General features: G+C 37.6%; 2 protein-coding genes across 3 annotated transcripts; one reads left to right on the top strand and one right to left on the bottom strand.

Moving 5' to 3' along the window:
• Positions 1 to 169: 169 nt before the first annotated feature.
• On the top strand, positions 170 to 23,407 carry LOC124297105 (cubilin). Its single transcript, XM_046747738.1, has 53 exons — positions 170 to 444; positions 510 to 639; positions 750 to 884; positions 973 to 1,020; positions 1,092 to 1,232; positions 1,339 to 1,442; positions 1,536 to 1,683; positions 1,766 to 2,011; positions 2,626 to 2,947; positions 3,027 to 3,355; positions 3,594 to 3,950; positions 4,114 to 4,276; positions 4,538 to 4,728; positions 4,872 to 5,400; positions 5,628 to 5,853; positions 6,003 to 6,320; positions 6,478 to 6,641; positions 6,876 to 7,217; positions 7,327 to 7,683; positions 7,803 to 8,338; positions 8,432 to 8,702; positions 8,885 to 9,130; positions 9,273 to 9,784; positions 9,877 to 10,072; positions 10,176 to 10,541; positions 10,652 to 10,848; positions 11,084 to 11,235; positions 11,690 to 11,875; positions 12,003 to 12,184; positions 12,268 to 12,489; positions 16,221 to 16,367; positions 16,518 to 16,596; positions 16,690 to 16,804; positions 17,075 to 17,237; positions 17,327 to 17,548; positions 17,813 to 17,898; positions 18,020 to 18,249; positions 18,463 to 18,666; positions 18,769 to 18,904; positions 19,036 to 19,366; positions 19,533 to 19,709; positions 19,833 to 19,995; positions 20,161 to 20,338; positions 20,499 to 20,732; positions 20,836 to 21,001; positions 21,192 to 21,406; positions 21,538 to 21,621; positions 21,707 to 21,771; positions 21,903 to 22,152; positions 22,337 to 22,499; positions 22,703 to 22,941; positions 23,046 to 23,157; positions 23,226 to 23,407. Exons 1-53 carry the CDS (start codon positions 362 to 364, stop codon positions 23,228 to 23,230), a joined length of 11,163 nt encoding a protein of 3,720 aa, XP_046603694.1. The 5' UTR covers positions 170 to 361; the 3' UTR covers positions 23,231 to 23,407.
• Positions 12,576 to 15,158, bottom strand: LOC124297110 (uncharacterized). 2 transcript variants are annotated; one of them, XM_046747750.1, is made up of 3 exons: positions 14,567 to 14,670; positions 14,120 to 14,260; positions 12,576 to 13,898 (listed from the first exon to the last, which is right to left on the bottom strand). In XM_046747750.1, exons 1-3 carry the CDS (start codon positions 14,632 to 14,634, stop codon positions 12,722 to 12,724), a joined length of 1,386 nt encoding a protein of 461 aa, XP_046603706.1. In that variant the 5' UTR covers positions 14,635 to 14,670; the 3' UTR covers positions 12,576 to 12,721. The 2 variants fall into 2 exon arrangements, with proteins under 2 accessions (XP_046603706.1, XP_046603713.1); XM_046747757.1 differs by lacking the exon at positions 14,567 to 14,670 and adding an exon at positions 14,707 to 15,158 and having other exon boundaries at positions 12,577 to 13,898.
• Positions 23,408 to 23,543: the final 136 nt, after the last annotated feature.

The raw sequence follows: 23,543 nt of genomic DNA, 5'->3' as shown, positions 1-23,543 counted from the left end.
AATCTGAAGTATCGATTTCCATTATAAAATAAATTTGATCGCATGCACTCTTATAACGACAGTCTCCTAATATCCTGATCTGTTGATTATAGCATTTACTATTTTGTTAGAAAGAAATAAAAGTGAATTCAACGATTCGGAGATCTCTCAGTTTCAGTGTAACTCAATATTGGGTGTTATTGAAAACGCCCCCTGATTGAGCATCCGTTATCAGTGCACAACCGAATTACTACGCCTCTCGCTATTCAGTTCGCTGGAAACAGTGGCTACGGGAGTATCTGTTCTAAACCAGTAATAATATGTTGCACGTTTAATGTATACTTTCGTATAAATAAACCTATAGAGATCATTTTTACACGACATGATCCTAGGCACGAGTCGATGGCTCGCCGCAGCCATCCTTTTTCACTTGTCGCGTATTTCCTTCGCGTGGCTGGATGACAGGTGAGCTTCTCTTCGCCTTAACACAAAGACACGCGACTCGCACTCGTTTTTTAAAAAAATTTCAGACCAGTCCTCGATGTGCGGAATGGAAACCTCTTTGTTACTAGTGCCAAGGACCGGAATATCACGCTAGAAACTGTCGGGACGAGCTACGTTACTGTTAATGGAATTGATCTAATGCAAGCTGCGAGATCGGTGAGCTGGATTGAAACAAAATATCTACACTTGAAAATTTCGACGAAGCAACAATCAAAGACTGATTTATTTTTTGGATTGATAAAAATCTGCTTTTATTACATACTCAGGCCAAGGAAGCTGCCCAGTTGGTCGAAAGATGGAAATACGGAGCTCTTGCGGATTTGCAAAATACGGTAAAACAGCTCACCGAAAATTACGAGAATATTGTAAACACAGAATTGGGACCGACTCGTCGTACGCCCGTAAGTCAGTCAATCTACATTATAAAAAAATTTTACGGTACGTTATCCGTTGCGGTATTTGAAAATATAAAAAATGTTGGAATCACAGGCGGCTGACGGTGCCACCTCGGATCAATTCCAGCAACTTTCCACGGAGGTAAGTAAAATACTTTGCAATTGTTATTCAATTTTATTCATGCCACTGACGATTTTGATTTCGTTCCGTAGGTGAATCTGCTAAAGATGCGAGTGGCAAGCATCTTGAGCAGAATGGTGGCTGACGAGTGCGCGAGTAATCCTTGCCAGAATGGCGGCACCTGTGAGGATATGATCGACGGGTATAAATGCCGTTGCAGGGAAGGCTGGGAGGTATAAATTATTGCGTTAGAATAGAATCTTTTTAAATAACTTTGGGTAAATCTTTAATATTCATATTAAAGATAAATCGCTCCACAAATTTTCAATCACATTTCAGGGACCGCAGTGCAACGTCGACGTCAACGAATGCGCCATATACGCAGGAACCGATCTCGGATGTCAGAACGGAGCTGAGTGTACGAATCTGCCTGGGACCTACGAGTAGGTTTATTTTCTCTTCAATAACGCGATCTCGTAGGGACGAACCATTCGAAAATCAGATCCGACTGACGCTTGTCTTTGTTCAAACAACAGATGTAGGTGCAAGGGAGATTGGTACGGTATTCACTGCACCAAACAGTCGATGGCTTGCAACATCGAAGGATCCCGAGATCTCTGCGGTCACGGTGTCTGCGTTCCTACCACGACGGGGGTTCTCCGGTACACCTGCATTTGCGATCAGGTAAGCATCGCGAATCTTGCCCTCGCAATTGACACACATCAAGCTATTATCGACGCTGATGTCTCGTTCGTCAATATCGCAGGGCTGGGAACGTGCTGACCAAGGAAATCCAGCCTGCGTTAAAGACATCGATGAGTGCTCTGGCAAACACCCGGCGTGTTCGGTCGACCCATTGGTGACCTGCGTCAATTTGCCCGGAACTTATAGCTGCGGCGGATGTCCTGCGGGGTATACCGGTAACGGATACCGGTGTGTCGATATCAACGAATGCGCCGTCAACAACGGGGGATGCAGCATCTCTCCTCGCGTTGAATGCGTCAACACAAGGGTGAGCTATTTAGGGTGGTCCTTGAAAAGATCATTTTTTAATTTCGACCGTCTCGCATTCTAAGTTTTTGCAGATTTTCACCTCAACTCTAACCCGTGCCGCAGAGAGGGTGGACTCCATTCAATCCTTTCAGGGGTGAAATTTGGTATAGGGGGGTTTCTTGGACCGTTGATTACGAATCCGAACTCAATATTTGAAAATTTTCAATGGTGGAACCGATATGGCAATATCAAGTGACTTTTGGGGTTTGATCGATCATATTGGATCCGCTATTTTGAATTTTCAAATGTTGAGTACAGATTCGTAATCAGCGACCTCAATAAACCCCTATATCAAATTTCATCTAAATCGGATCCATAAATTTGATGTGCCTCTGAAAGAGTTGAATGAGGTACGGGTTGGAATTGAGAAAAAAATCTGAAAAAATTAGGGTATTATTCTTTAATCATGTGGAGCCAGTTTGAGGAGCGAGCCTGTCGAAATTCAAAAATGACCTTTTCCAGGACCACTCTGGCGAGCATGTAGGGTATCTATTTGTTGAGGCGAGAACGAAGCTCGCTTGCAAACCTGGTCGGCTCCCCCATCAATCAATTTGACAATTCTATTACTCACAGGGTTCACGAGAATGCGGCGCGTGTCCCTCCGGCTATTCTGGAAACGGAGAGATTTGCGTATACGTCGGAGTTTGCACGATAGGTAACGGCGGGTGCCATCCGCTCGCTACTTGCCTTCACACCCCGGGCATGGTCCAAGGAACGGTGCAGTGCCGTTGTCCACCTGGATACATGGGCGACGGAATGGGACCCCATGGTTGCTGGATAGCGAACGGGGGTAATTTCGGGCCCTCTGCATGCTCGAGCAATCCGTGCAGCCATGGAAGTTGTGTGCCGATCGGAACGAACGACTACAGGTGCAATTGCCAAGTAGGGTATAAAGGTGAGGCGGTTGTAGGTCAGAGGCTTACGTGGTTTCCGATGGAGGGTCCGCTTTTCTAATTATCGTGTATATTTCTCAGGAATAAATTGTAATATCCGGAACAATCCTTGCGACCCTAATCCGTGCAGGAACGAAGGAACTTGCCGGGTCTCTGCAGATGGAAGCAGGGCCATATGCAGATGCACTTCGCAATTCTCCGGGCCCCGATGCTCAACGGCACGGCAGAGCTGCGGAGGTACCCTAACAGATCCTGCGGGTACGCTGCAATTCCCTAGCTCTGGCAATGTATATCAAAACGGTTTGAGCTGCGCCTGGGCTTTAACGACCAATACCTCTCTTGTCCTCAATGTCACATTCATAGCTTTCAAGTTGGAAAATTCGAATGATTGCCAGAACGACTTTGTCCAGGTGAGTTTAAAGCTGCCTAAAGACAATTCTCTGCCTGAGGATTGTCGAAACTGATTTATCATCGCACCTACTTTACACAGCATGTGTGACATACAGGTACATATGTTTCAATGGTACTGGCGTATTATTACGAAGATGGGAAAGGCACTGGACAAAAAAAAAACATGAAATTTATGAAAACACCACCCCTTGGATATTATAATTACGTACGTTCTATACATAGCGAAATGATTCGTAGATTCACGATGGCGGATCAGCCGGTGATCACATGATTGGAAGATACTGTGGGGACCATTTGCCCAATGGTACAGGAACCATAATATCATCCCGACACACACTGTACTTGTGGTTCCATTCGGATCACAGTATTTCGGACGATGGATTTACCTTGCAATGGAATTCGATAACACCGTTGTGTGGGGGTGAAATAATTGGCGAACATGGAACAATACGTTCACCTGGATCGCCAGGAAAATATCCTCCGAACAGGGACTGTGATTGGCACGTGGAAACTTCTCCAGGGAAAAAAATTCAATTCCACTTTTACTCTATGGCGCTGGAGCAGCACCCGAACTGCGACCACGATAATCTAACGGTATACATGTTTTGTTGTACACTAGGTATTCTGTTACTTATAATTATCATATCATGAGTTCTCTCTCTCTCTCTCTCTCTCTCTCTCTCTCTCTTTCTGCCTGATCACCTAATAAGAGAGTTTGTGATACGCAGAATAAATGACCGACTTCTTTGTATCACAGATAAGAGGTGGACCCGAGGAAGACAGCCAGCAATTAGGACTTTACTGCAATCACACTCAACCTCCGCCACTGATTACACCCGGAAATGAGGCATGGCTTCATTTTCATTCTGACGGCGCTGTTCAGGATAATGGTTTCCAAATTACTTTTTCGAGCATAGCAGGTAATTGAATAGTACACACATGCATATAGTGATTAGCACTTAAAGGTACGATGCTCCGAACACGATAATGGTTACTTGAACCAACGTGTAAAGTATACAGGTGTCTTCGTTTGATCGAGGAATAAAAATTCTTTACCATGCATTTATTAGAGAATCATCAGAATCACCTTGCATAAGTAATGAATTATTTGTAATAGATTACCTAGCATTTTATCCAGAATTTATAGTTAATTAAAATTCTCCTAATATATTATTTCACAGGTGCGGATGGTTGCGGGGGAGTTCATACAGATCCGTCAGGTTACATTACTTCACCCCGTTTCCTTGAAAGGTATGAAGCAAATCAAGAATGCGAGTGGAAGATCCAAGTAGCTAATGGAGAACGAATCAAAATAACATGGGTTACTCTAGACGTCGAAAATTCCATGAATTGTCGTTACGACTATGTTGAGGTAATTTTCCACATATCCCCCATAGCAATTTACGGTTGAGCGAATACCACAATTAATGATGAATTTAAACAATACATAATACAAGAAATGCAGATATTGTGCATAGTTAGAACAAATTCAATAGCGTTATTTTTGGTGAACAGCTATTTGACGGAGATAACAGAGAAGCCCCGTCATTGGGAAAATTCTGTGGTCGTAGTGCTGGTGCACTTCCTCCAGACAAACTATCTTCTTCAAATATTGTATTGATCAGATTTGTATCTGACTCGTCTTTCAACGGAAAAGGTTTTCACTTACGATACGAAGTCTGGTGTGGCGGAGAATTTACGGAGCCAACAGGTGTCATAAAATCACCGTATTATCCAAATCCTTATCCTGCTTCAAAGACGTGTATCTACGAGATAATACAACCACTTGGCAAAGCCATAAGACTCACGATCCAGTCAATGGATATCGAGGACCTTCATTACAACTGGTGTCGTTTTGACTACCTGAAAATTCACGATGGTGATAATGAAAATTCAACACTAATCGGCACTTATTGTGGCACCAACTCGTCAATTCCTGAATCTCCGATCATGTCGACCCATAATTATTTGTGGATCAAGTTTGTGTCAGATTACTCTGGCCGTAATGCGGGATTCTTGGCTACATATACTACTCTAGATGTCAGTGAGTATGAGTTCAGTTTTACTTAATTCATCTGCAGACTAAAACGATGTATATAGAACACATGAAATATCCGCATAAACCAGCTATAGGTATTTTCTCCACCTACAGAGTAATTGCAATGCAAATATCAAATCTGTAATATAAATAATACACTTTTGATTTTCCCGAAACAAGGCTCACTCTTGGTTATTATAATGTAAAATGTACGTGTCGTTTATACCAACTAGGGTGTGGAGGTATCTTAAAAGCACCTTCGGGAGTAATTCACTCACCATCCACCACAAATTGGTATGGTGGTACGCAAGACTGTACGTGGATAATTCAGGCACCACCAGGACAGATTGTAAAACTGGATTGGCATACATTTGATCTGGAAGACAGCAGTGACTGTCGTTTTGACTATGTCAAAATATCTCAGAATTTATCAAGTACCTCACAAGTGGATATGGGAACGTAAGTCATATCATTTAGAATCTTTCGAGTTTATGTAAATATAAGTATTATACAAAATAAATGAAAAGAGTCAGCAAGATAATTAAACCTATAGAACGGTATCATATTACTAAACATGTGACATCCTGTTATAATTTGTCATGTTTTAGCTACTGCGGCTCAACCGTACCACTTACAATGATGACCCAATCACGAATGATGACAATTCGATATTATACTGATGAATCTATCACTAGAGATGGTTTTATGGCTTCATATATATTTATTGACGGCTCCAAGTTTTGCGGTGGAAACTATTACTCGTTGACTGGTGTCATTACATCACCTAATTACCCCAATAGATACCCGGAAAGAAGGACTTGCGAATGGACCATCATTGCCCCTAATAGACACCAAGTTTTATTAAAGGTTACAGCGTTCGAGTTGGAAAGATTTAGGTCTTGTTCATTTGACTACCTTGAAATTAGGTAAAAAATATCTCTAACCGGGTACAGATCTTTGCTTTGATTTTGTACTTAATTTGCAGCTATTCGGACGTAGGGGAAGGTGGGACTAGAGGGATTAACATGTATGTGTGCCTCTTATTGCTAGAAATCTTGAAACTAGCTTTTACATTTTTTTCAGAAATGGTGGTCTCCCAACATCCCCTTTGATTGGGAAATATTGTGGAACGGAGATTGCAAATCAAACCATTCAGAGCTTTAGTAATAAAATGTATCTGAAGTTTGTCACAGATCAGTCGGTTAGTCTTTCTGGGTTCAGAATAGAATGGGACAGCAATACCGTGGGTTTGTAAATATATTTAAATAACAATTAACTCTGCCTTATATTACCTGTTGAATACTATCACTTATTTGCAGCAAACTATTACCAACAAAATTAATTATTCAACTCTGTAACATTATCGAACGTTGAAATTCAGTGGCAGCTTCTTGTAATTAGTAAAAAAAATGGAATGTATGTTCAAAGCCCGATGATACACTACGATTTATACATTATGGTCATTTGATGAATTTTTTCAGGTTGTGGCGGTACTTTAAGCAATGTTGCAGGAACCATCTCTTCTCCGAATTATCCTCAGCCCTATAGTCATAATGCTGTTTGCACCTGGAGCATTAAAGTCGCCGCTGGCAGTCTTATTCAATTTGTGATAATTGACATTGAACTTGAAGAACAATCCAATTGTTATTCTGATTATATAGAGATTTTTGAAGGACCCTATAGCTGGCGTGATAAAAAATTAGGAAGATACTGCAATTCAAATAATCCTCTGACCATAAATACTACGACCAATATAGCAACCATACGTTTTCGCAGTGATTTCAGCGGCAGCGGTCGAGGCTTCCATATCAATTACAGGGCTGGTAAGTAAATTTGGCAAAAACGTAATTTTTAATAGATATAATGAATATATGAGAGTTCAGTCAGAACTTGATTTAACTTTCTCACCACCATGATCTTAATTGCTTTCAGTGTGTCATAGAAAGCTTGATGATTTCCGTGGAGTTATTGAATCACCCAATTTCCCAAATAATTATCCTAATCACGAAAATTGTAGCTGGTTAATTGAGGCACCTATGGGTAACAAGCTAAACATCACCTTTTCTCACTTTGATTTGGAACAGAGTCATTTCGATGAATCTTGCTCGTATGATTATTTGACGATAAAGGAAGGGGTAGATAACACACCGAATAGAGTTATCGGAACGTATTGTGGCTTGAGACACCCACCATCAAAAATTGTATCTACCGAATCCCAGGTTTTTCTACAATTTATTTCGGATGGTAGTGTACCTTACAATGGCTTTCGACTTGAATGGGTTGTCAATGGTGGGTCAAATGTTCAGATTTTTTCAAATATTCAACACTAACATTGTTTGTAAGCTAGCATAGCTAGTGATGATCATATATTATATATGAATATTACCACAGTACTTCTCAATTCATAGGTTGTGGTGGTGTCCTGAATAAAGCAGTAGGAACAATCACGTCTCCGGGATACCCTGAACCCTATCCTGCAAATATTGAATGCAAGTGGACGATTGAGGTGGACTATACTCACAGCATAGAAGTTACTTTCATCGATGTGCAGCTAGAAACAGTGCAGGATTGTCAGCATGATAGACTCACCATTTACGGTGGAGCCAGCACTGAAGCACCTATATTAATAGATACGTGTGGAATGAATAGTTCGCATTCAAATATCTTCACAAGTTCAAACAACAAGATGTTGATCAACTTCAAAGCAGATCATAATTATCAAGGCACAGGCTTTAAAATAACGTACCGAAGCGTGAACATTCAGTGTGGTGGAAGGTTCACAACGCCAACAGGTGTCATAAGTTCACCTAACTACCCAAACAATTATCCACGCAATCGGAACTGCGAATGGCTTATACAAATGCCTCCCAATCATCATGTAAACCTTACATTCACCGAATTTGATGTTGAGCACACAGGAAATTGTACCGACGATTATGTTAGAGTAGGTTGCACGAATCCAAAAATGTGTACTGTGCAAGATTTGCTTGTATAAGGCTTATATTAGTGTGATGTTCAATTATAATGTATTTCACAGATTTATGACGGTTCCACACGAGATGCACCTATACTGGGTTCTTACTGTGGCAACAGCAACCCTCCAACTCAAATTTCGTATGACAACGAGCTCTTGGTAGTTCTCAGATCCGATAGTTACGTTACATCGAAAGGTTTCAGTGCTACCTATAATATGGCATGTGGCGGACGCATTGCTGCTGATCCCCCAGGATTTATTTCCATAAATTCTCCACTTGGATTGCATACGGATGTATATAACTGCACCTGGATTATTGTAGCACCAGACCTTGGTAAGTTTCATTGTCTTAATAGCACAGCTCAATACAAAAACTGTATGACCACTGCTCAAATTGAATATTTGTTAATGTGATTCGTTTCGCATTTAAATCAATTTAAGATGTTTTCGTTTGTAAATTTACAATTTGTGCTTATTAATTCATATTCTGTCTATTGTGTGAATTCCACGTTGCAGCGGATCATGTTACGATAACACTGACACATTTGCAACTTAGTAAACAATCTTGGCTTGACAATTGTGAGGAAAGTTCTCTACAGATTTACGAAGGAGAAGGGACAGATGGACCTCTGCTGAAGAGATTGTGCTCGACTACAGTACCTCCACCACTCACAAGTCAAGGAAATGCTTTCACTGTCCAATTGTCGTCTTTTAATATGCAGCTCTCAAGTTTTACAGCCATGTATTCTACACTCAATTCAGGTTTGTTTTGCAACAACGCTTGTAAGAGATTGTTAATGAAAAAATTAGATATAGTTGTGGTATCCGATAATATGGATGTACCACTCCAGTATATGAATTTCATTACTTTACCAATAATTGCTAACGATAAAAATTATTACAGCATGTGGAGGAAATTATACATCAGAACACGGTACTATTGCCACGCCAGGATATCCAGATAATTACCCTCGAAATGTCGAGTGTGTTTGGATACTCCCAGTATCTCCGGGGAATTCTATAAGTTTATCCTTCACTGACTTCGCCATTACGCAAAATCCCAACTGTAATTCAGATTATTTAGAAGTGCGAGAAGACAACGCCATTGGCAATCTAGAAGGCATTTATTGTGGCTCGAGTAAAAGTAACATAATTTCAAATAAAACTCTGTGGATGAAATTTGAGACTTCAAATATAACAACTGAGAAAGGGTTCAGGGCCGAGTACCACTTATTGCATAACAACGATTTAACTGGACCCACTGGCAAAGTTACCTCACCACTGTACCCACGACCATGCATGCTTGAAGGAGATTATTCATATCGTATTACAGTTCGCTTTACACAGTCAATACAAATTACTTTTGAAGATTTCCACCTTGAGACATATACAGATGATTGTAACAATTTGCTGACTGTGAGTATTCAAGATTTTGTTTACTTACTTCTACAGAGTACACACCAGCCAGTTTAGATTTTATTCATTTCATTTGAAAATGACGTTTTTAGATTTATGACGGATACGACGCATATGCACCTAAGCTGACCGAAAACTGTGGCCTGATATTACCAGAGTCGGTAAAATCCTCTGGTAATGTAGTTTACATTGTGTTTTCCACCACAGTATTCAGAAGCGGCAGTTGGTTCCACCTAAGCTGGTTAGAAGTTCCTAGGGATACAGATGAATCTTCATTTGATACGAACGGTAAGTACATTTCAGGCAATCATTCCGGTACTTGTAATAATACGACATAATGTCAATGTGTTAATCTACTGCTATTATAAATTGCTCTGATTAAACTGTGTAGAATGCGAGGAAATCATATCGCTGTCAAATTCGTCGAATAGCACTTATGTATTTCATTCGCCTGGATGGCCTGAGGGTTACGACAACAACCTTAACTGCAATTGGATATTTGAATCATCTCCCGGAACACATCTTGCTTTGGCGTTCCATACCTTAGATCTCGAAGAAGATGCGACTTGCCTCTCAGATCAAGTCAAAATTTATTCAGGAACTTCTTTGGCCACGCAACGTGAATGGTCTTACATTGGAAGCTATTGTCACCCTAACATGACATACACGCTTATACAAACTTCCAATTTAATGAAGGTGGAATTCCACAGTGATTCATGGATTAATAAAACTGGATTCTCAGCGCGTGTTTATAAGGGTATGTTTCAAAATTCATCGAAGTGCAAGATTATCAATATATATTTCAGAGTCTACTATTTTTCTGATATTGTACATACTCAAATACCTACTCAATATTCATGTTTTCAGTTTGTGGCGGTGAGTTAAATGGTCCAAATGGAGTAATAGAAGTTAATTCCACATCTCCAATGGGGCGGCAAGTTTGGTCAGTAGCATGTCAATGGAACGTTACAGTAAGACCTGGGAGAAAGATAGAAGTGACTATTATTGACTTGAACATAGAAACTGGCACTGATAACTCAGCATGCAGTAATAACTTCCTTATGGTAAAATAAAATTTTATACATTCTCACTATTATGTTTGTTATATTAATTACATTAGTGCAATTCGGTGGATTTCTTATATTTAACAATATGCAGAATATAGTACATTTTGTCAATCTCATACTTATATCGACCTGAAGGATTCAGGAAGCAGTGTTCCAGCTAAAAAATTTCATCCGTGATATAGTATAAATCCTTCTCGTATTAACAAAGTTATCATTTCACTGGTGGTTATAGTTGAAAAATGGTGGCTCAAGTGCTTCTCCTCTTCTCGGCAATGGCAAATATTGCGGCCAGAATATTCCAGGTCTGCTAACTACAACTGGAAACCAACTATATGTCTATGTGGTGGGGACAAAGTCCGGGACTCAGTTCAAATTATCATATCGGTAAAAATATTCTCAACTTTCCCATATGAATTGTATTGCATTTAACACCATCATCATACCTTATCAAGTTAGTACAAATCATCGTCTCCAGTAGTAAAGTAGTGATCTCTAACAGTCCGAATTACCGGAGTCCGATTGTTACAAAAGTGAGCCTCAAGTATTCGAGTACTTCAGAACTAGTGAAAATATTACTCGAGATAAACTTCAGTACTGCAGTACTTTGGTGGTGCAATATTAATTTTCCTTGAAGCAGTCTTATAATGATTCGCGAATACTTAATGCTAAGACAATATGCTTGCACCTTGTGCTGGTTCAAATATGAAAACATGAGCCTTCTTTTTCCTTGATTTAATCATATGATGATCCCCCATCACTAATCCATGGATATATTTTAACTGTCTCACCACATCAAACACTAATTTTGTTTGGCGCTATTGCAATAAATTTTTTGTAGGGAAGTGGGAAGCAATTGTGGTAGTTCATACCGTTTAACAGATGCACTGAAAAGTATCCAAATAAAAACACCAAACTTTCCAAACATTCCACACCCATATACAGAATGTTCTTGGACAATTATGGCTCCAAGTGGACAATCAATCACGATCGATTTCGAGTCTTTTGACCTAACAAGTGATTTGAAGTAAGTTTTATAGTTCTGATAATTGTAGAACAATAGCTATAGCTATCGTCAATATGAGTTAAATTCAATATATTGTAGCAATCCATCCAATGCGAGATTACGATTATATAATGAATTATTGTTGCAGTTGCGCCAAAGAATATTTGGAAGTTAGAGATGGCGGAACTGATTCATCGTCACTTATGGGACTGTTTTGTAGCGCTGGAATACCCAGTAGTATGATTACGACTGGGAATTTTATGTACCTCCATTTTTATACTGATGTTGACAGTCCCAAGCAGGGATTCAACGCTACTGTGAGCATTGAAAGTAAGCTAGTAAATTCAGGCCTGAATAATTTCATACTGTAGCAGATTTCCTCAGGAAATCTAATTGAACTATTTGATTTGAAGATATTTGTGGTGGAACTCTAAGAGGGAGAAATAACAGAATACAATCACCTAATTACCCTTCGCCATATCCCGATCAAACTACTTGTACTTGGCGTGTTTTGGGACCACCTGGTCATACAATGAAGCTGCAATTCCAAGACATCAATCTACCTCGTCGATATAGATGCAATTCCACTGACCACGTCGATATCTCAGCGCAAGTAGGGAACAACCGCAGTAACGGTAAGTTATTGCATACCTTTCACGGTGAACGATATTCAGCATGCATACAATAAAGCAATACACATATAGGTATATATACAATAATATATTTATATATTTACACCTTTTTTTAAAAGATCGGTTCGAATATTTTAATTGTTAATTATTATAATACCTATGCAATATAGTTTTTAACCCTTTATCCGGTTGGAAAATTATTTGAACTACTTATTTTTATTTGCAAATTTGACTGTCACTCTGCGTCACTGTCCTCTGGCACAGCATTTTCTCTTATTGATTCTTCTCCATTCGACTTTTCCTCTTCGGCACTATTGTCTCCGACTGTATTTTGTTTCGCTGATATTTGCTCCATATTTACTGAGTTCGAAGCCTCAGCGTCATCTTGTTTAGTACCTGTTATACTATGTTTTGCGACTTCGTTCGCATTATATTTAGATTTCCCATAGCAAATTTTGCTTTGCTCAGTTGAATAATCATCTTCCAGATTACAAGTACCAAACTCGTATTCTTCTGGCTTGTCTGTTTCGTGTATCGGTGCATCTAAAACTGGTAATTTGCAGTCATTCGTTCGAGGTTTACATTCCAATTCACCTTCAGAGGTTTTTTCCGACAATTTTTGTTTCACGTTTACATTCTTAGCTCTTTTTTTTTTTATCAACCCATCCTCGTTCAAGTAGTAACTATTTTCTGGTAAATTATTCGGATATTTAATTTTCTGACCATTTGATTGAACAGGTTTTGTAATTTTGTGATTCTTCTCCTTAGGCAATTCAGTCCTTTTCAAGTCGATATTTCCCTTACATAGATCATTACTCTTATTATTGTGTTTTTGTTTTTTAATTTTCTCTGAATTCACATTCTGTTTTTCGAATTCTTTTGCTTTTCCTCTCTTATCATTATAATCTAATGCAGATGCAGTCTCTTTAGGTGGCTGTATGTCCGGTACTTGATCGGCATTCACAGTAAACTCATCTTTAAGTTCACTGTCCTCTGATTTCCCAATACCACATCCAGATTTTTCCGTGACTTTATTCTTAGATTTCTCTTTTTTCGACGCTGAATCAAAATTGGAGTGCAAGTTCTTCGTAAAGCCATCCAGGTGGCCGGCATCATTGTCCAACGTTTCGTTTGGTAATTCGAGCTTGGTAGATCTCTTAATTTTCTTAGATCTAGGTTTATCAGCATGCCTATCGTACTTAACATTTTCTTTACTTTTACTAACTTTGTTCTGGCTCATCTTTTCTCTTTTTTCTCCATAATATACTTTTCCATTGCGTTCATTTGATTCTTCCTTTTGAAATTCACTGGATTCAATCTTCTCATTTACTTCTGCATTTCGATGTTGCCCCTTTTTTTTAAGCATTTTTCGTTCTTCGTTATGAATTTTTTTTTTATGGTTTAATTTGTTGCTAAAAAAAGTATTACAAGTTATCTTCAATTTTGTGGTATTATTAGCGAAAAGGATCTAAGATTTCAAGTCCTTAAAACTTCTTCCAGTTCATTAATACTCATAATCAACAATTTTTTCCAAAACAAGATTATTGAAGATTACATTCCCCCTTATTTATTTTATCATATATAAAAAATTTTGAGCATATAGGTATATTATTCAACCTAATAATCAACTTACATAGAATAATGGTCTTCTGCTGGATTTGATGATTTATGGCGATATTTTGATGCATCACCAGAATCTCTTTTTGATTTCACTGCCGCAGACTCTAGTATAATACATACCAGTATTAACAGTGTCGTGATGCTAAACCACAATCTGTAAAAGTGAATTCATTAAAATCAAATACTTTAAATCTGTACAATTAACTAACTGCTGATAATTAAAAAATTACAGCTACCCTGATAACGAAGCGTATCTGTGCAAAAAATCTGCTTAGCTTGCCGCGATTACTGTTGCATTCTTACCGAAAATTTACGTGGAATAATTTTAGTGGGCAATTGCTAGCAATAGTTGTTTATTATTCTGATGTACAGCAAGACATGCTTACATTTAGCAGATATTTTGCTGACAACTTTTGCTCAGAATAGTTTGCTTTAATTTTGATACCAAACGAGGATACACCTTGATCTAATATTACTAGCAATGCTTTGCAACCATTGCTGTCTTTTTGCTGCAAACTTTGCTCGCATGTTGTTGTCTGGGTAGTGTTTATATGAATCCCGTGTTTGGATGTTATGTAGTTGAAAATTACTGGAACTTACCGCATATTTGAAGATTTGTGTGAGGTGTTGAGGTGTAAACAATTTAGTACTAAACTTTCGTTTTGAGTATATTAAATTATCAGATTACCATATCGGCTTGTTTATGAACAACTCACGTAATACTCTGTGATGTTATGTGCTGAGTGTTGCCCTTTATACTGAGCTAAAAGCTGGTGATCTTTGGGTAAACGTCATGCTGTTTTTTCTTTCCTCACCACAATGAGCGATGTTGATACAATCAGAACGTTAGACTTGGAATGTAAAGGTCGTATGTAACAAAACCAAGATAAGTAAAATCGAGTCCCAAGTAAAATACCCAACTACAGTTGATTATTTATGCATATTATAATGATTTCGTCAAGGTGCATAAGATTGTGTATTGTAGGTGTAATATGCAAAACCCAAATGCACGAAGTGTCTTTCACCGCTTTGTATCACGAGTACCAGAGAGTCTATTGGCGAGGCATGCATGTCTACAATATTTGTACACCAACCTGTATGACAATTTGTGATATTCTGATACTAATGCTATGTCTGGACTAACACATACCTGTAAGAATACGCAATATGTGTATGCGAGGTAAATTACCCTATGAATATTAATTCTATTTACGTCAGTAGACGGAGCATATGCTGAACTGTAATGTCATATCTTTCCATTGAAGTTATTTTCATGTACTTCATATTCTACGAATTTGGAAATTAAGTAATGTGAATTCCAGCCATACACGAATCAGAATTTCCCCTTAATAAAATCTATGCTGTTCAATTGTACTGGCAATCATTCATAATAGTATTATTAAGACTGATTTATAACTTGGAAAAAAAACTGCTGGAAGTCTGCTTTTGAGCTGCAGTCTGAAAGTCAGGACTGATTACATATATTATCACCGTTTGTTGACCAATATGAAAATTTAAATAAAAACCGGATCATGTCGAGATATAGATTTTTACATCCTAATGATCAGTAGCTATAATTTTATCAAACGCAGTCTTTATCGTTGACTTCTTGAGAATCTGTAACTTTTACTCCAGAAACATATAGTATAATTATTGCAGCGGTAGTATATCAAACATATCTTGGCAGGTGATATCTCCCTTGTAATGATATGCTTATCTGTTTGCAGTTCAGTATTTTTAATTGCATAAAGCTAGCAAATTGCATAAAAGGTCATTCGCATTGCAGAGCTATATATTTTCAATCCGATAATAAATTACTTTTATTCTTGATAAAAAATAGTATTTAGAATATACATGCTAAGAGAATAAAAATTAAACATCAGTATTATCGGTACTGAGTCATCGTTGGTACTTCTATTTAGGCAATGCAATTTGAATGTGATATCATCAATATCATTGTTACATTGCTCAATTACTGTTGTCACACGACCGAAATTTTTGCAGTCTAATTGTATCAAAACCACCAAAAATCAAAATCTACCAAAATATACCAACGTAAATACTGTTTCGAGCAATTAATACAAATTAATAATAGTTTCATTACCTTTTGGCAGTACTGCAATTAGGACAATATTGTGGCAACCAAAATCCTGGGATAATTGAAACACCAGAAAACAATGTATTGATCAACTTCACAAGCATGGGTTACCGTTACACTGGGTTCAGAGGATTCAGTATGAATATATCAAGTTCTTTAGAAGGTGATTAGTAAACTCTTTGCAATATAATTTCCCAGTCATAACTTATCAGTGCATTAATCGAATAATAATCCTTTTAATTATCTATCAATTTACTGTTTTTCATTTCAATGCTACTTATATGGGATACTGAACAATAATTGAATTTTGTAGCTTGTGGAGGTTTTCTTACTGGTTCATCAGGTGAATTCCAATCACCTGGATATCCTAATCGGGGGGTACCCAAATACAGGTAAATTATTCTTATGTATGCTTATTGAAATTAATCTAGGTTTACAATTATTGATGGTGCAAGTTTTCCAATTTATGTATATTATTATTGCAGGGGATGTGTATGGAAAATAATACTGCCTGAAGGGTATCGCGTTAAAGTAGATATCTTGGATATGGGTTTCGGTACTCGAAATTCAAGATCATACTGGTCCACATCACAGATTGCAGTATGTATAACTTAAATGAGCACTCTGCACTGGAAAACTTTAAGGGGACATGAAATATTCTGATAAAATATTATAGAACGGGATTCAGAAATACCCTACACCTAAGATCACTTTATGTAGTGCTTGTGAAACCTAATCTATGATATTCTTTAATAGCTAATCGTGATCTATAAAATCTATCGGATTTCTTGAACGGAGTGAAGCACAGATAGTAATTATTGACCCGTACATCAATTAATGCACTCAATAACTTTTGTTTAATTCTCACAGTTTTCTAATGACTTGGATAAAATGTCTCGTTCTAAAGTAATTCTGGCTGACTCTACAGAGAGGGAAGCGTATAGCACTAGTAACACAATGACGATTTTTTACTGGTCAGCTTCTGTTGCCCACAAAGGTTTCAAAGCTCGCTACAGCAGTATCGCGCCAGCTTGTGAGTATGCTGACATGTGTTTTTATTTCATAACATTTCCGAACGGTGATTAATTATACGACCTGAAACATTGATTAATTATTTGTTAGTATGTGGAAGTGCAACGACAAATGATCAAGGTGTCTTGATCTCTAATCAGAATCCTGTCTACGACATGAGGACCTTTTCGTGTAATTGGAAAGTTTCTTCACCTACTGTCAATGTAACCGATCAAACACTTGCATTGACCATATCTGGAGTTGTTGGTAAAACTAATATGCAAACAACAATTAGTAATTGCGAAAATATGCCATCTCACATCCTAATAAGTGGTGAGTTACCGATCTCTTGATCAATTTCCTTTTATTTTATTTGAAAACATGGATATTTTTACATTCCCAACTTTTTTATACATTTCCAATATTATATGTGCTCTGGTAATGACATCTGTTTGTGCCTTGATTACGTTTCCGATGAACAATCTGTTTATCGGAATGGATTGTTTAAAACACTCATGTACAAAGAAATCAATTTTACCGGCCGAATGTTTTATATATTTTGGTCTAAAATCGTCCGGTATTTCTTGTGAATTGTAGGTGAAAATCAAATAATATCCTGTATCTCTGGAAATTTCACCCAGGATATTGTCGTTCGTAGTCCCATGCCAGTCAATAAAATTACCGTGAGTAAACCTTGTGATACGTTCACTTATTGTTCTGATAATTTTCAATGCTTATGAAACGTACGCTCGAAAAATTAGAACAGATTTGTTATCTTGTCAAAATTTTTGAAATCATTAATAGAGTTTGAAAAGATCTTGGGGTTCGCCGAATGTAAACTTCACCATTAATTATCACTGGCATCAATGTGGTGGAATTCTAAGCGGCCCTTCACATACTATTTCTGCACCTAGACGTCAAACGCATCCTGTTGAATGCGCCTGGTATGCAAAGTTCCCAGATAATGGAGAGACTATTGCATTGAGTTTTATAAAATTGAATATGTCATGTGATAGCGGCTATATTCTCATAAGGTAATGAGCTTATTTGCTAGGTTATTGCTATCAATTATATCTCCTATAACGTGTAAAATAATTGTACTGAATCATTAGAACAATGCTAACTTATATAAAGGTAACATAGGTGCCACATAATATTCAAGCCGAGTCGTATTCGAAATTGATATACCAAGTGATATTTGTACAACATGAACATCTAATTTTCACTAAATTCAAATCTTTCGACAGGTATGGTGGCCCATTGTCACCATTAGATAAAACAAAGTATTGCGGATACATGATACCGGGAAACATAACATCAGTATCAAATGAGTTATGGATCGAATACCATAGTAGCGCCTCGAGCAATGACTTTGAAATTCAGTTGAACACGATTCAAAATGGTTGTGGCGGAATGATGCATGGAAGAAGCTCATACATTTCTAGTCCCAAGTATGAATTATTTATAGATATTATTAATAGTTTCATTCCCAACTAGTAATCTGGTGCTAAGAGTTACTGTAATATTTATTCGTATCATAATAATTTCTTCAGCTTCCCGCAAAAGTATCCAAACAATGCAGAGTGCACGTGGTTCATAGAAGTGGAAAATGGCTATAATATTGGATTGGTGTTTGTGGATCGTTTCCATCTTGAAGAGAGTACAAATTGCGCAAACGATTTTATTCAGGTATCTTCATGATACGCATAAATTGGCAATGTCTCATTTCTGTTTGTTCGCTTCCTTACGAAGACATTGGACTATTTTTTCCATAAATAAACTGTAATTAAATTACTAATATTAACAATATTTTGTACTAGATGTTTGAGTGGAAAGAGAATGTGACTACTGCTACCGCTTATTGGTCAGATCTAGGCAAAGTATGTGGACGATCTCGCCCGTCATCGTTCAATTCAACTTCAAATAGAATGAAGGTTTTGTTCAGGTCAAATGATGTACTTCAAGCTGACGGATTCCATGCTCGTTGGAATGTGAACTGTGGTGGCACTTTGTTAGTCTCTAAGAGAATACAATACCTCACGTCACCTGGATGGCCTGTTCTCTACGAAAACAATCTTTCTTGCGAGTACACGTTCTTAGCACCTGAGAAGTACTTCATTATTGAGTTTACATCCTTTGAATTGGAACGTGGTAAGTTGAAATTATTGAAGATCATAATTTGAGTATGAACAAAACCATGTAGCCCCGATGTTCTTCGATGTCTAGTACAAGCGGCAGGCTGTATTCTGTATTTTTCAATGTTTGCTTGATTGCGTACTTTGACGGAAGGAAAAAAAAACGTAATGATTTTTTTCAGGTTTAACTTGTCGGTACGATAATGTGACTATAAGTTATTCTGATTACCGGGATCCGTCCATTTGGTGCGGTAACGAAATTCCAACTAAACAAAGAATTTATTCACATTCAGAACTAAGTTTCAAGACAGACGAAACTACACGAAAACGGGGATTCGAATTGAAATATTATATTGACGGTGAGTCCATTAATACTGTAGTTTTTAGAGTTGCCAGTAATTTGAACATCACTTTCATACTCTCAACACCATTATATTGTCACATTTTAATCTTCATAATCTAGTCATTCGTTAATTTTATAGAATGTGGTGGTGAGATTACTGAACCTAGTGATATAAGATCACCGTCGCTGGACGAAAGTGGTGATTACCATGGTGGAATCAACTGTACTTGGACAGTAAAAGCACCACCTGGAAAAGCTGTTCTTGTTCGATTCGAGTCTTTCGACCTCGAAAGTTCCAGACGGTGAGTATTGAATTACAAAGAACCCTAATTGTATGATTGATCAGAGTAATTAGTGAAAATATTTGAGTAATTATGTATTTTCTTGCAAGTCTGACAGCAATGATCATACCTACGTTTAAGCGAAAAATTTTATAGAAGATGTAACTTACTATTAACCAATTTCAGGTGTCGCTATGACTATGTAGCTATATACAACACATCAACCATTGACGAACATAGCAAGCCAGACGTATTTTGTGGTACCATGAGTGATGTTCCACTATTCACGAGATCAGACACCGGCTCAATGATTATTAATTTCATTACAGACTACAGCGTCCACCACAAAGGATTTCGTGCTAAGGTACATTTGGACAAAAAGTGCCAAAGAGTTAATAATAGTTATTATCTGTGATTCTGTCTGAGCATATGCTTTATCATAATTACGGATTCTGTACTTGTATGCATGAGTATGAATATAAAGTTTAGTATAGTATATGTATTCGATATTATTCTTTTTGCAGATTTTTTTCAGTACTAGTATAGCAGCTGGATGTGGCGGCCACATCACCCTGAATTCTCAACCACAAACATTTAGAACCCAGAGGGGTACAACTTATGAAGCATTTGAGGACTGCCATTGGCTTGTAAAGGCATCAAGCAACAGTATTATTAAACTAACAATAACCAGCATTGATTTAAAATATTCCAACTTCACAAGTGGAAATGAAAAAAAATGTTCCGGTGATTACTTAGAGGTACGAAACGATCACTAATCTTATCATTGATGGGTACTAAAAATAGCTATCAAGTGTAGAATGCATCATATAGTTAACTTTGTTTTTTTTGTTTCTGCGCAAGATTCATGATGGTGACAGTCAATATTCTGAACTGATAGACTATTATTGCGGAAATATTGTGCCTTCCACATTCATTGTATCGTCGTCAAATAGAATGTGGATCAGACTGGTGACTGACGGCTCGCTGAATGGCAATGGAGTGACTGCTACATTGGAAAGCCTCCCTTGTAAGCTCTTGTGTACCTGTTATTTTTTTAAATTCTCACTTATATAAACTGATACTTGCATAAAGAATCAATATAGTAAATTGCTGTTGACCTTGTTCAGACGATTTGTAATTAGTCTTCTTGAGGATTGCAGGCGATACAATACTTCTGTACATCATTTCTAAAAGCAAATTTTTTTTTCCGATTGTAGCACCCTGTGGCAATCCGATCTTAACAGTTGGAAATCAGACCAAGACATTAACTTCACCAGGATTTGGTTCTACGTACGAGCCTGGATTAAGGTGTAATTGGATTCTGTCAACGCCAACAGACAACATACAAGGGCTTACTATTCACTTCGACCATTTTGACTTGGAAAGTTCTAAGAATTGTAATGACGAAAAGTTGATGATCATCGATAAGAACGTTAGTCTTATTCTATATTTAATTAGAATTAGCGGATCCGTTTGTATCGACTTTCCCAATTCGCATTTATATGCATGTAGTGATTTTACTATAATTCAGTTACATTACCGCGATAAAACATTATTCTCCAGCCCAGTGGCTACATCAGTGAGGGCTTTGGTGATGACGTTGTGTATTATGGAATAGAAGAGCATCATGCAACGCCTGCTTGGACAGTAAGATATATTTCAGTGCAGTTTGATTGTTGGTGTCAATTTGATCTTGTGAATCATGTTTGTATAATACCAACCTAATTTGTAGGGCGACAATGGAGCAGAAAGAATTTATTCGTATTGTGGAAATAGAACACCACACGACTTTTACAGGTACATGTGTATACATGATGACAATATTTTCGGCAATAATTCTAATACAATTACTAATATCTTTTCTTCAACTGACAGTGATATTGGGACTTATACTTGCAACGTAAAAAAAAGTGATCAATTCTTTGCAGCACTGGGATAGCCGTTGAAATTAAATTCATATCCTCTCAAAATCCAAAATCAAGGCACACTGGATTCAAGCTGGGGTACAGTACGAGTCTCTGCAATCGCAATTTCACTGGTGAACAGGGTCGCATTCGTCATGAGGGTTTAACGGATTGCTGGTTCACAATCACTGCTGCAGTCGGATATACAATTTCGCTCTACTTTACGAGCTTTAATTTATATGACAGCAGGGCTTGCACCAATAATGCTTTGCAGGTAAAAAATATTCTATACATGCGTACTCAAGATTTTTTATTTTCAACGTTACAGGTATAACGTTTGTATTAGGTGGTAATAATGTATCCAATGATCTTTGTCTATTCTTCACTTTTATTCAATACCAGTAGGACTATTATAGTGGTAAAAAAGAAGAAACATAAGTGGATCAATCTACTTTCAGATACGCGATGGGAATTTCAGTGCTAGCGTGTTAGACCAAATATGTGGAGTAGAACTGCCAAGTCCTATCTTCAGTTCTGGAAACCAGCTAAGTTTGCATTCATGGTCTAGCAATTATTACGGCTCTAGTAGCTATGATATAACTTATACAACGACCAAAAAAGGTGAACAGGATTAAAAAAAGCTCTACGATTTACTAGTAACCTCATACAGACAGCTTATTTTCTTTGTACTCATTCTTTATGGAAAATAGTAGAAGTTCATAAATGCTCGTTGCTTAAACAGTGAAACACTTTTCTGCATTTCATGCTTGCCTTAGTTGCATCATTGGTTGTTCATCAATTTTTGTTCACTATACATGTTACAGGAAGAGGCTGCGGAGGAAAACTTTATAATTATTCAGGTCGATTTACATCCCCATTATACCCACAACATTATCGAAATGCGAGTACATGTACTTGGGAAGTGAGCGTACCAGCCGGTAATGTTGTCGCGTTAGACTTTGAAAATTTCAACACAGGATCAGAACAAACTTGCCACACCGACTTTTTACAAGTTGTTGAAAATTATGAAGATACATTATCTTCAAGCAAATTTTGCGGACCTGTCAGTATTTCACGTATTAGATTAGTAATGCTAATGTGATTCAATTTTATTCTCTATATTAATAACGATTTTTTTTTGGGGGGGGATTCTGCTAATGGTTACAGCGCCCACCTAGTACGTATACAGCACGCACGGACACGGTACAAGTGGAATATCATACGTCATTACATAACAGAGGTACTGGCTGGACAATACGGTTCTTCGCTCAACGCCACGGTAAGTATAAAGCAGACGTTTCTCTTTCATGAAAAGATTTCATTTTTATAAGTGAATTCTATTTTCAGTGTAACGCAGCCACATTGATACATTGTCTGAACTTCCTTGATCGCAAGGTATTTTTAAACATCTCTTCTACATGATACAAGCTAAAAATGTAATTAATAACGTAAAATACATGCGTCAAGAACGATATGTACAGTAAATCGTCAGTAACACAGAAAACAATAAAATTCATGTAAAATTACAACTCAAAGCTGCCTCAGTGTAAACACAGTCTCACACTATAAGTGGATGGTTGTCTCCTGCATGTGAAGTCATTTCGATAACAATATAAATGAGATGAAATGAAGATACTCAAAGGAGTGCCTTATTGCAATCAATTC

Source organism: Neodiprion virginianus, chromosome 1 (assembly GCF_021901495.1).
Source record: "Neodiprion virginianus isolate iyNeoVirg1 chromosome 1, iyNeoVirg1.1, whole genome shotgun sequence".
Taxonomy (NCBI): Eukaryota; Metazoa; Arthropoda; class Insecta; order Hymenoptera; family Diprionidae; genus Neodiprion; species Neodiprion virginianus.
Note: the sequence above shows the minus strand (reverse complement) of the source record. Positions and strands in the feature narration are given on the sequence as shown.